At 41.3% G+C, this 14,017-nt stretch overlaps 1 protein-coding gene across 1 annotated transcript in view; it reads right to left on the bottom strand.

Annotated features, from left to right (window-relative positions):
• Positions 1 to 9,301: 9,301 nt before the first annotated feature.
• The window catches only part of Dnaaf11 (dynein axonemal assembly factor 11), a 94,406-nt gene continuing 89,690 nt past the window's right edge, over positions 9,302 to 14,017 (bottom strand). The window contains exon 12 of the mRNA XM_038343498.1: positions 9,302 to 9,479. Coding sequence (XP_038199426.1) covers positions 9,302 to 9,479 — 178 coding nt within the window. The remainder of the gene's footprint in view (positions 9,480 to 14,017) is intronic.

Raw genomic sequence — 14,017 nt, forward strand, 5'->3', positions numbered from 1 at the left:
AAAATCCTCAATGAAATACTTGATAACTGTATTCAACAATGAATTAAGAAATCATATATCATGACCAACTTGGATTCTCTCCAGAAATGCAATGATGTAACATATACAAATCAATAGATACAAAATATTATATACAGAGGGTCAAGAATGAAAATCGAACAATCATCTCAACACTTACAGAAAAATCCTTTACCCAAACCCAATGTCCTTTCATAATGAAAGTCATGAAACACTAAGAACAGAAGATCATACTTCAACATAGGTTGACTACATACAACAGAACCATGAGCACACAACAAGTGTGGTAAAACTGAAAGCAAATCCTCTAAAACCAGGATTGAGACAACGTTGTTAATGGCCAATATCTTTCTCAATGTATGTTTGATATCTTAATGAGATCTATGAGGCAAAAGGAAGAAAGAAGAGTGATACAAATAGAAAATGAAGAAGTCAAATCATCTCTGTTTGAAGATTAACATTTAAAAGACCATAAAGATTCTCCCAGAACAGTTGGATACAAATAATAGTTTTAGCAAGGAGTGGAATACAAAATCAGTACACAAAAATAAATAGCTTGAGATGGAGAGATGGTTTGGTGATAAAGGTACTTATCACTAAGTTTGAGTTAATTAGAACCCACTGACTCTGGCCTGACAGTGAAGGAACCATTATAGGATCAAACTAGGGCCTCTGGATGTGGGTGACAATTGCATGGCTGGGGCAGACTGTGGGACCATTGGCACTGAAACCAGAACTTATCCCTATTGCTTGTTCTGACTTTTTGGAACCCATTCTCTTTGGATGAATACCTTGCTCAGCCTAGGTATAGTGGGAAGGGCCTTGGTCCTGGCTCAAAGCAGTGTTCTAGACGTTAGTGACTTCCCATGAGAAGCCTTAAACCCTTTCTAAGGAGTGGATGGAGGATGAGGTAGAGGAGATGGTGGAGGGAAGGAGTGGGAACTGGAATTGGTATGTAAAATGAGAAAATATAGTTTTTAAGTAAATTTTAAAAATTAAATCAGAAAAAAATATCAATGTGGATTTTATCACCAGGATCTACATAGACAGAAAGAACTTACTTAAATGGCATTTTGGCCTCTGTTATGCACACTGTGATATATATGTGATATATAGATATAGATATATATAGAGAGAGATATAGAGATGTACAAAATTTAAAAATAAAAAGATTAGTAGCTTTTAAATATAGTAACAATAGATTTGCTGAAAAACAATTCAGAAAAACAATCCCATTCTTAATGGTTTCAACAAACTATAAGACCAAGGTATTGACTTAACCAAAGAAGTTCTAGGTCTCAACAATTAAACTACAAAGGACCAAAGACAAAAATTACAAAAGGCATCATTTTTCATATATATATATATATATATTCCCCCAGATTATCTGCAGATATATCTGCAGAATTAATATTGTGAGAATGGTTCAGAAGGAAAAGCAACATACCAATTTTATAAAATCCTCATCCAAATTCCAATGAAATTATAAAACTAGAGAAGCAATCCTAAAATGACACCAAATAGACAAGTAATCTTGAGCAACAGGGTGATGCAGTAGTCACCAAGTATCTGCATTTAAACTAAAAGACAGCATGGTGTTGCTAACAGAAACAGACATAGAGACCAACAGGACTTTGAAATTCCATTTCACACATGTCCTGATGGCTATCATCAAGAAAACAAACAGAAGTGCTGGTGAGGATCCAGAAAGTAGGAACACTTACATCTGTTAGAAATGTAAATTATTGCAGCTACTGTGGAAATCAGTATGGAAGTTCTTCAAGCAATTAAAAATAGAAGTTCCATCTGATCTAGATGTGCCACTTCTGGATATATAGTGCCCACCCCCAAATAATGTATGTCAAGGAATTATAGAACATTTATTTCCACCCTATTCACAGTAGCCAGGATTTGAGCTCAGCCACAGTGCCTGCCAACAGAGCAGATAAGGGGAATATTTTATATATATGTAATGTAGTTTCATTCAGCCACAAAGAGGAAATTATGTCATTTGAAGGAAAATGGGTAGTACTGGAGAACATTATGTTAAGGGAAACAAGCTGGTCCCATACTGTGGGACAATGGTCTTCTACCCTGTAAAGATATGTCACTTGCATTGCTTTAATAAAATGCTGATTGGCCAGTAGTCAGGCAGGAAGTATAGGTGAGATGACCAGAACAGGAGAATTCTGGGAAGAGAAAAGGCTCAGTCTGCTGTTGTAATCCAGACATAGAGGAAGCAAGATGCAATGCCTCACTAATAAAAGGTTCCAAGCCATGGTGACACAGACAAGAATTATGGGTTAATGTAGGATGTAAGAGTCAATAAGAAGCCTGAGCAAATAGGCCAACCAGCTTATAGTTAATATAGACCTCTGTGTGTTTCTTTTTGACTGAATGGCAGCAGGACCTGGCTGGACAGAAACCTCTGTCAACAGTCCCAAGAAGCAGCAATAGGTGTTTTGTCTCATGTGAAGAATCTTGGAAAAAGAACAAGGTCTTGAAACTGAAGACAGACTACTAGAAATATGGAAATTAAAAGAAATAGAAGAGTGGGGGGGGACAGGAACCAGAAAGAAAAACAGAAGGGGTTGAATTGAGGTACATTATGCTTGTATGGAAATGAAACCCTCTACTTTGTACAAACAATATGCATCCATTCAAATTTTTAAGTAGAGATTCTAAAACAGCAACAAGAACAAACAAAAACATGAGCCAGAGACAGCAGAATTCTAGACTAGATGAAGCAGACTTGGTGACTAAGGGCACTGACCTCTGAGAACTGTAGGTTCTCTGAGAGGAGGGCAAATGAGGTGGGCAGAGAGATGGGAAGGACACTGGGAGCCAGAGAGGGCTTGGCCTCCTCTGACCCTGAGACTGCACTGCTGTTTCTGCTGAATGACTGACTGACTGTTCTTGGCTAAAGTCAGCAGTGGAGGGGGTGTTAACCACATTCAGGCAAGGCTTCAGAAGGTAATTTCACGCCCCGCCTCAGTGCTGATGAGGCACTATTAATTTGGGGACACTTTAACACCACTTCACTGTGACAGCTTAGCAAGCCAGTTAATTAATAGGGCAAAAAGAATAAAGAATTTATTTTAAGAGACACCATAACAAAAATCAGTCTTTGCAATATTTCTATAAAATGAGGCAGTTTGGGATCTGTGTATGTCCTTGATGAGGCTATGATCACGTTGACACTTATCCATAGAATTTTGGATTTTCTTTTTAAACCAGTACGATAGAATGCACATTTAAAAATATACATAATGAGAAGTACATGGGTCTAAAGTAAGCTGGATCTTGGCTTGAATTCAGACTCTTTTTTTTTCTCCCACTAAAATTGTTAAATGTCATTAAAGGAACCCTCTCCCATCCGTTAATCAAAGAAAGTGTCTATATTTTGGCTTATCTTGGGAATATGAAAGGGGAATATATGTAGCATTTGGCATCATCTTCATTGCCTCATGAAGCTGTTGTGTGGTTTATTTCATCTGTGTGTGTGGATGCATGGTTCAATGATTTTTTTTCTATCACTCTTTTGGCTTCCATTCCACTCCCTGAGTCACCTGAGTTACATTATTTTCTCTCCTTCAGATTCTTTGTCTTCCATTTATTCTGGTACATGTATGTGTTTTTTTGTTTGTTTGTTTTTCGAGACAGGGTTTCTCTGCAGCTTTAGAGCCTGTCCTGGAGCTAGCTCTTGTAGACCAGGCTGGTCTCGAACTCACAGAGATCTGCCTGTCTCTGCCTCCCTAGTGCTGGGATTAAAGGCGTGCGCCACCACCGCCCGGCACATGTATGTGTTTTAAAAGCTAATGGGTGGTTGTGTGGTTAAGAGAACTTGCTGCTCTTCCACAATATTCATGTTTGTTTCCCAGCACCCACATGAGGAAGCTTCCCAAATGCCCATAACACCAATTCCAGTGGATCAACACTCTCTTCTGGACTCCACAGTCACTGTACACACACATACACACACACACACACACACACACACAATTTTTTTTTGAAAAATTAAATTTCCTGAGGCAAGTGGTCTTAAAATTTTATAAATACTTTTATTGTATGAACTTCAATTTTCACCCCATCTCTTACTTTTCATTGAAAACCTCTTAAAGATCTAGGCCTGCTTTTGCACACAGCTCTAGCTTGTGATGTTTGATCCTACAAAACATAGCATTTGAGGTACACATCATTCTAAACATCCATTTTCCTTAGCACCAGGCATAGATCCCTCTCCTGCTTTTCTATTGCAAACATTAGTGCTCTCCTACTGCTGGTTTATAGAAAGAAAAAGTCCTCCGAAGGTTAGTGGTGGCATACATTATCTACTAGGTACATTCTGTCCTCAGTGCCTATGGTTTTACTGTCTTTGTCTCCTTGACAAGTTCCCAAATTGCAGACTCCCAGCATGAAACCAGGTGTTTGCTATATACCATCTTGTTTGCACAAACTGTTTAGGAACCCCGAGCCATAATATAGTACTGAGAATATTTGTTAATTCTCCTGAAATTTTGGGGTCCAACTACTAAATTCAAGCAGGCTTTTCTTTGGACAGAGGTCTCAGGCTTCTTCTGGTCACTCATTTGGATCTTAAGAGTGTCTCTGGAGAGAAAAGAACATGCTGTGGCCAGGGACTGGTTTTAGAACTGTTTCAGGAACAGATTTCAAACTTCTAGAACAGTGCTGGCTCAGAGTATAGCCTGGAGACTACTCCCAACACCGCTTTAACAGTTTAAGAGCTTTTAGGGGAAGCTGAGTGACTCCTAATAAAAACAGGATCTTTTTACAAAGTAAAAACTGTTATATAATAACATATATATATATATAATATATAACATATATAATATATATATATATATATATAATATGAGACTTAGGGTTGAGAATACTGGTGGTTTTTATTATTAAGCACAGAATGCTTGTAAGGTATACAAAGTTCTTCCTTTGATGGTGGAAAGGAACTGACGGTCAACATGATTCTCTGTAGCCATGGGTGTTCTGGAGGGAGTTGATAGGTGGCCATAGTCAGTGGTTTCTGCTCTGAGAGCAGCATGGACAGTGTACTGGTCCAGCACAACTGTAGCAGTATGGTAATACATCCTGTCAGGATTTGTTTCTTTTTGTAAAGGATTCCATTTGGTCACAATTATTCTAGCAGTGGTAGCCTTTGTCAAGTAAATGGTCCTTGTAAGCTTTGTCCAGATTTTTCCTCTACCACTGAGACCACCACTGTGTCCCTCCCTGGTCCATGGAGGTCCTACAGTGCCCTTGTCCCAACCCTGAGGTGAGTTTACATTTCAGGTGTGCCCCTCTTCCCCTTCAGTTCTGTCATGGTTTTCATGTAGGTCAGGAACATTCAATGACTCTCTGGGTGTTTGAGGTGGCAGGATTCTTGAAGGTAGGGTTAGATGAGAATATAAAATTGGCTTCTCCAGAGTTGTCGTCAAGGTGATGTTCAAAGAGAATGTTTATAGGGATGGTGTGTAGAAAGGCAGAATCATGGCAACCAGACATTAGAGGATTAAAGTAGACAGGGGAAATCGGTTGGTAAAAAGACAGAGATGGCCTTTCTGGGGGAGAATCGAAAGGTATGAGTTGCCACCCAAATGTTGAACATAGGAAGTAATGGTGAGGTTTTTAATCTGGATAATTAAAATATGAATACCTAAAACAAAAGTCAGAAGGTGAGATAAGAAGCCATAAAGCATAGGAAGATGAGACTCTGAGTATTAAGCCAGAGATGTGACTTCTAAAGGGACTTGATTTAGGCTCTCCCTACAGCAGATAAATATCAGAGGTAAGGTTATCTAGCTGGAAGCAGAAACCATGCAAACAAGGTCCTTGTGCTCCTAGAAAAGGTGAGAGGCATGGGGTAGGCTGGGAAACTACCCCCTGTTGACTGGTTATGACAAGATCCTCAGTAGATAGACAAGAGGAAGAAATACAGGTACAGGGAAGAGAATCTGTCCTGGCATCTCTACTAGGCTTCCTTAAAACTAATGGGAACTTTTTATATGTGTACTGATTGAAGAGACACTGTAGTTGGGAAAGCAAAGAAGTCTCTGCTATGGAACACCAGGCTGAAGAAATCTCTGCTATGGAACACCAGGCTGAAGGAGAAAGAATCGTCAAGGGGGAGACATAAAAAAGAAAAGTTCATTTTAGCTTAGGCCTGTGAAAATGGCAGATGCACTGGCCTGACATGTGACAGTTGCAGATGGGTGAGCACTTGTCCATCAAAAGGTGTCAGGAAGGCTGTGAGAAACTGTGAACAGCAACAGGCACACATGGCATGTCACAACCCCAGCTGTCAAACAGAGGGCAGTCTTTCTTTCCGTGAAGTTTTCACAGAGGATGAGACCCTGTGGATTGCTTCTATCCCAATATGGTATGATAGACCACGCCCTCCTGAAAGGTTGCTGTGAACAACCTCAAAAAATTACTTCACTCAACTGCTGACTGATGATTCTTAAAGTAGTAAAAAAAAATCTGAAGAACGTGGGACTTTAAGAAGTTGAACTGTGATGTATAGTATATTAACATGAGATGTTGTGTACAAAGAATGAACATGAGCCTAAAGTGGTGGGTTCAAGTGCCAAGGGGGATAGGGTATCCTAACTGGATTTCATTGTCAACATGACACAAGCCCAGAATCATTGACAGAAAAGCCTTGACTGAGAAAATTCTTAGATCAGACTGGACTGTGAACATTTCCGTGAGTGATTTTCTTGATTATTAATTAATTTAGGAGGGTGCAGCCAATGGTGTGGAGACCATCTCTAGTCAGATGGTCCCGGGCTATATAAGAAAGTTAGCTAAATAAACCTGTGAATAAAAGACAGCAACGAGCAGTCCTTCATTGTTCCTGCCTCCCAGTTCTTACCTTGAGCTCTTGCCTTGTGACAGACTGAGACCAGGAAATATAAACCCTTTCTTTACCAAGTTTTTGGTTATATTGATTGTAACAGTATCAGAAAAGAAATAAATACACAATCTACTCAATTCTCCAGCACATCCCAGCCACTGATTCGAGGACTGCAAGAACTATGATGTTATATGACCAGCACAGCTAATCTTTTGTCGTCTGGTGGCCCTAATGCACCTTGTAGTTGTGGCTTCTGATTCACTTGTGGTGGGAGTTGGGTTTGTAGCTGTGAAATATTTCCTAATTTCTGCTGCAGAGTTGTGGTGATTAATTCGATTGTTACAATGACTAGATTAAGAAATACCTATGGCAGGGACGAGAGAAATGACTCAGTCATTAGGAGCACTTGCTGACCTCTGAATTAGTCACATTTCTTCTGCTCTGATAAAACACCACGACCAAGACAACTGACAGAAGAAAAGGGTATATCGGCATTCCAGCTCCAGAATGCAAACAGGAAGCAGAGAGAGCAACTGAGGTGAGCATGTGGCTTTTAAAACCTCAAAGCCCATTGACAAATGTCCTCCAGCAAGGTCGCGTCTGATAATCCGCCGCCCAAAAAAACTTTGATGAAGTACTCAAATGTCTGAGCCTTATAGGAGGCATCTCATTAAACTATCACCAACTTCTAGAGATTCCAAGTTTGGTTCCTAGCCCCCGTGTCTATATAACTCATGACTATGTAATTCCAGCTTTAGATCTGATGCCTTCTTTTAGGCTCCTTAGGTACCCCAAACATAAATAAAAACAAATCTAAAAAAATACCCAGAACATGAATGACGCACACCCTTAGGTATTCTATGATTATGTCCCAGAGGAGATGGACTGAGAGAGGAAGATCTGCCCTGGATGTGGCTGGCACTATCCATAGGTTGGGATCCCAAAGTAAATAAACAACGGAAAAGGAGAAACCCAGCTGAGTTTCAATGTTATCCTTTCTCTGTTTCCTGTCCCACTGAGATCAGGAAGGAAGTTTGCCACTTTCCTGCTGAGAAAGAGCCACCTGCTGCCATGTCTTCCTCACTATGATGGACCGCATCTCCTCCAATCATGACCTTTAAGTTGCTGCATCTCAGGTATCTGATTCCAGAGATGAGAAAATTAACAAATACAGTAGCCTCTTCAATGCCACTCAGATCTCCTAGTGCCTCTTTCATGAATCCTGAAGCGCTCCCTTTCTCGCCCCCTCTCTCTGACAAGAGAGCTTTCCTTGGTTGCCCTGACTCTTCTCATTCATCGGGTGACACAGAGAGAGCTTGTCTAGCATTCCTTTCCAAAGGCAGTGTTCCTAGTGACCTAACGACCTCCCATGCAGCTCCATTTCACAAATGTCCTACATTTTCCTACACAACCACCCAAAGGACCAAGTTCTTAGCACACGAACCTTTAAGGAAACACATTTTAATGACATCCAAACCACTGCATTGCAGAGTTCCTCATGAACTGTTCAAACACTTGAGGATTTCTCAGTGAGCATTCAGTGGACAAGCATTTGAGGAAGCCTTGGCTAATACAGTCTTATTACGATTAGAGGGTTTCCTGGTCACTTTCCTAGCATGCATGTGGAATACTGAATTAGAGGGGTTTTTTTCAATAAAGGAGAGGTGGTAAACATATCAAAAAGTGGAGAAGGCATTTGAGTAGGAAGAGTAGTTGGGGAAGAAGATGGGGGAAGGAGAGAAGGAAACGAGCAAGAAAGGAAATAGTGGAGAGGTATTGTCCAGGGTGAGTTCACACAGCTGGCCTCAAGACCAACCTATGGAGCAAGCACTACTGTTTGCCTAGGAGAGACAAAGTCACTGCACTGGGAGGAATGTGAGGACCGGCTGAAAGTCTTCCTGCAGTGACTCAGCAGGAATCCAAATATAGAGCGTGTAATGTCAAATTCATGTTCTTGCCATGACATCATGCCACTAGAGAAAGCAGACACACGAGAAGGAAAATGGAAACACTGTTTAAAACCATGTCAAAGCATTCCAGGTGGATCTGAGATTACAGTTTTACCATCCGAGTTTGACCCATTTTCTCAAGTCCTTTTTCATATGACACAATCTATTGCATAAGCAAGCAACAAATGATTTATTCTTAATGTTGAATGTGATAGTTCTATTACATGACTGCATATTTTCTATAGCCAACCTTAATTATAGATGAGTGATAAGTTATAGCATTTTTAAGGTATGCAATTTAATTTTAAACTCACTTAAGAATATTACTATGCAAAGTAGGAGTTACAACATCAGATAAAACTATAATGAACTATGTTGACCCCATGAATGACACACATCCATTGTGGACACCAAGCAACATGGGTTGATCAGGTCACAAGCAATGACAACACAGCCTCATGTTTCAAATTAGTGGAGGCACTTCTGGGTTATCATCAAAGTCGGGATCTTCCATGCTGGGTACAACTTGGGCTTGAGAGTTTATTCTTTTGGGTTTATGTTTTTTCTCTTGTACAATTGTAGTCACATCAGGGCAGGAATGCTTGCTGGGATCGACTTCTAATCTTTCTATCTGCTTTTTTCTACAACAGAAAAAGGCATGGGAATTAATATTATTATTACAGTCTTCAAAATTAAGTTTTAAAGAAATTAAACTCATTTACTCACTCAGTGAATACTTAGCAAATGCCAAATATATGGCATGGCATAGATCAGTGGTTCTCAACCTTCCTAATGCTATGACTTTAATAGAGCTCCTCACATTGTGGTGACCTCCAAACATAAAATTATTTTTGTAGCTACTTCATAACTGTTATTTTGCTACTGTATGAATTATAATGTAAATACACGATATGCAGGATATTTGACATGTGATCCTGTGAAGGGGTTGTTAAACTTCCAAAGGAGTCAAAACTCCTATGTTGAGAAGTGCTGCCATAGAGGGTAAAAAAGCTTGTCCCTGGCTTCAATAATTAGGGAGACTTCTAGAAATAAGATTTTTAACCCACGGAAGAATAAAGAACCTAACAGAGCTATGCTGCTATACAGGGAGTAGGAGGTGAGGAACTTGAGAAACCCTGTTACCTCAGAAATTAAGATGATCCATCCACCAGAGTGACACAGCCAGGAGCAACAGGACACTAGATAAGTTTATTCCCGGACTGCAGCTGCCTGGGTTGTGCTCTGGTGGGGATGTACAAGCTCTGATACACAACAAAGCTCAGTCCACAGCTTCTACTCCCACAAGCACCTGCTCCAACTGCCCGTGCCCAGTACTCTTAGATGCAGTATGGCTGCAAAGGACCAGCAGGAAACTCTATTGCCACAGGCTCCTAATGCTGTGCTCATGGAGAAACTGTGTGCATGATGCACATTCCTGTTCTGTGCTCATGGAGGAACTGTGTGCATGATGCACATTCCTATGCTGTGATCACGGAGGAACTGTCTGCATGATGCACATTCCTGTGCTGTGCTCACACAGGAACTGTGTGCATGGTGCACATTCCTGTGCTGTGCTCACAGAGGAACTGTGTGCATGATACACATTCCTGTGCTGTTTTAACAGCAATTTTTGTTTGTTGCACCTGGACTCCCAGTGATTCTTCTAGCACCCAGACACATTTAACAGCCACTGCACAATTCATTCATTCATTCACTCAACAGACACATGTCCAATACCTCCATATTCCTGACAAAACAGCAGAAACTGAGGACAGCCTAGTCTGTAGAAAATGACAGATTTCTGGCAATGACTAGTGCAGTGCAATGCATAGACACAGAATGCATTACAGCACTGTGGAATTCTATCATACTGCTCTGTTTTCATACAATGCTGGCATATTCAAAGCAGAGATTTTGTGTTTTTAATTTCTTCCTTGACATACAGCAATATTTAACAAATGTTTATTTTGTAAGTGAAAAGGTATTATTCCTCATTGGAGAAATAATGAATTTCTGTGAGTAACTGCTCCGGGTTTTGTAGGAATTACAAAGTGATGTCCTCAGGTGACATGTGCCCAGCAGATGCTGTCTGCTACAAAGAGGAAAACCGTGTCCCTGGGAAAGTAGGGACTCTTGTACTTGAGATCCCCCTGCTCATCACTGAGATCCCCTACTCATTGTTGAGATCCCCTCCTCATCACTGAGATCACCTCCTCATCACTGAGATCCCCTCCTCATCACTGAGATCACCTCCTCATCCTCACTAAGATCCCCCTCCTCATCGCTGAGATCCCCCTCCTCATTGCTGAGATCCCCCTCTTCATTGCTGAGATCCCCTCCTCATCGCTGAGATCCCCCCTCATTGCTGAGATCCCCTCCTCATTGCTGAGGTCCCCCTCCTCATTGCTGAGATCCCCTTCCTAATTGCTGAGATCCCCTTCCTAATTGCTGAGATCTCCTTTCTCATTGCTGAGATCCCTCTCATCATCGCTGAGATCCCCCTCCTCATTGCTGAGATCCCACTCCTCATTTCTGGCCTCTGCTCAGCTCTTCAAGGCATTTGAGTTCATTCCTCTCAGTGTTCTGAGTAATGTGCACGGACTTGTTGAGGGAGAACACTAAGAATCAAGAGACTATAAAATAGTACGTTCTGTAGTCTAGCTTGTTTACTGCAAATGAACTCTGTATGCTATAGGAAAAGAGAAGAGACCAGAATGAACTGTGCATTCACTGAAGTAGTAACTGAAACAGGTCAGAAGACAAGGAAACTGGTACTGAGATAAATGACCAGTGTAGAAGGACAAGACCTGGGCACCCTATCTCCCCTGATCTGATCATAGGTAAAAAGACCTGCAGGCTGGGGCTTGGCTGCATGGCATGTCTCTATAGTGACATAAAACTTTCCTTGGAAGTAAGGCTGCTCACTCTGCCAACAGCATATCTAAGAAGCATGGTGTGTGCTTTCCTTTTGGGAGTAGAATTTTGACATATTCTAGCCCCTAGTGAAAATCCAAAGCATCGAGCCTCTAATGAGCCTGCCTAATGCACCGTGTTGGTTTCTCTGCTGCAGAAGTTAAGTGTTCTGTGTCACTCTAGAGGAAAGGACCTTTAAAAGCTTGTCCCTAGTTATCTTCAGACTTGCTCTTGACTAATGCTGCTTTGTTTCATTCCTCTAATAAATATTAATCACAAGTGTGTCTGTGCTGAGTCCTGTATACTAACAGACTACTGAGCCTGGGGTCCTCATGGAGATGCCTGGCATTGCCCATAGATACACCTTTTGTTATTCCCTTTAAATCCTCAGGTAACCTTCACTGCGCCTCCTTCTGTAGCAGGAGAACAGGAGGATGTCAGTCAAAGCCTCAGAGGTAAACAGTCAAGGCTGGGGAGCAAGGTTGGGTTGATGACATCAGCCCACATAAACCGTCACGCAGAAAAAAGAACCATATACAGCACAGACAGTGGCCTTTTCACTCTTGAACTTTTACGCTAAAAGATTCTATCAAAAAGGCCTCCAAATCAGTGCTATTCCACTCTCATCACACTGGCTTCTTAGTCATCCCTGGTTATTACCCACTAAGCTACAGCTCTAGAGTGAGTGGTCCAGCCATTATGCTTCAGTGGATTCATCATTAAAACTGGAACAATGACAACATACATGTGCATACTGTCCAGACCAAATTAGTTCACAGAAGTGGAGGAGAGAACAGAGTACCAGGAACTCAGCAGACATTCAATGAGGGTGGGATCCGTGGAGAAAAGATAACATAGGTCAAGGACATTACTCCAAGTGTAAGAGTCAGTTATTTAGTTCAGTGTGCTTTTCATTACACCTCTTTTGGGTGCCTTGTGCTGTGATCAGAATTAGGAACTTAAAACTAAGACACGACTTGTGTCCACAACCTAAGGAAGAAGGCACAGATAACACACACTCACTTGCCGTGCCCCAGGCTACTTGGCAAGACCTCTGGTATTGACATCATAAAGGCTGTTGAAATGCCAAGGGATCAACAATCAATGTGTGGATGTTGGGAGTTTTGGAGGAAAGGGCTTCACTGTGACGTTTTCAGGCACATACATCATTATACTGTGTTCTCATTTGACCCCTCCTTCCCTTCCCCATCCCTCTGATTCACTTTTGACTGATTCTCATCCACTCCCCAGTCTTTCTTTCTGCTTCATGTCACAAAGAATTACTTTTTCTATTACTTTTTCTACTTTCATCTCTCTCTCTCTCTCTCTCTCTCTCTCTCTCTCTCTCTCTCTCTCTCTCTCACACACACACACACACACCAAGTAAGTGCACACCATATTTATCTTAGCCTGAATGGTTTCTATGATTTCAGTTTCTATACATTTTCTTACAATTGTCACTCTTTCATGGCTCCTTACAAATAAAGAAAATTCATGTGTGTGTATGTGGGTGAATTTTATTTAATATATATTCACCATATTTTTTATCTGTTCTTTTGCTGACCAACTTCTAGCATGGTTTCTCTCATAGCTACAGTGAAAGGAATCTGTCTCTTCCTCAATAGATCACACTGGTCCACTATATGGATGACATACAAAAAAACCCTATTAACTGCTCACAGCCCATAATTAGTTATTCACACACAAATTTGCAGACACAGACACACAGAGAGAGAGGGGGGAGGGAGAGAGAAACTATGACAGGTAGTGACTTAGAACAACAGAGACCTGCCTCTCACAGTTCCGTAGCTTGAGAGTCTAACTCAGGTGTCCTTGGGCTAAAATCAAGGAATCTGTGTCTCTCTAGAGACTCAGGTTCAATCCTTTTATGGCTTTTTCTTCTTCACGAAGCTGTCTACATTCCCTAGTATGTGGTTCCTCCCGTCTTCAAAGCTGTCACTGGCCAGGTGAGTCCTCATCAAGCTTCACTACTCTGACCCTAACCCTTCTGTATCCCCTTTAGCCACCCTAGGCCTAGATGCTCAACCCAGGGCCATGTCTCTATTGTAAGGCTGTCACCATTTGCAAATTTAACCCACTCTCTAGGTGTGGGAGTTAACTCAACCATAGGTTCATGGCCTTACCACATGCACATCTACTGGGAAGCACTACTTTGCCTGCCGTCCTGTCCGGATCATGGAGACTATGAAACTAGGAATGACGGTCTGAAGCTTCAAAACAGTGATGCTTAAGGAATGACAAACAT

This window comes from Arvicola amphibius, chromosome 9 (assembly GCF_903992535.2).
Source record: "Arvicola amphibius chromosome 9, mArvAmp1.2, whole genome shotgun sequence".
In the NCBI taxonomy this organism is placed as follows: Eukaryota; Metazoa; Chordata; class Mammalia; order Rodentia; family Cricetidae; genus Arvicola; species Arvicola amphibius.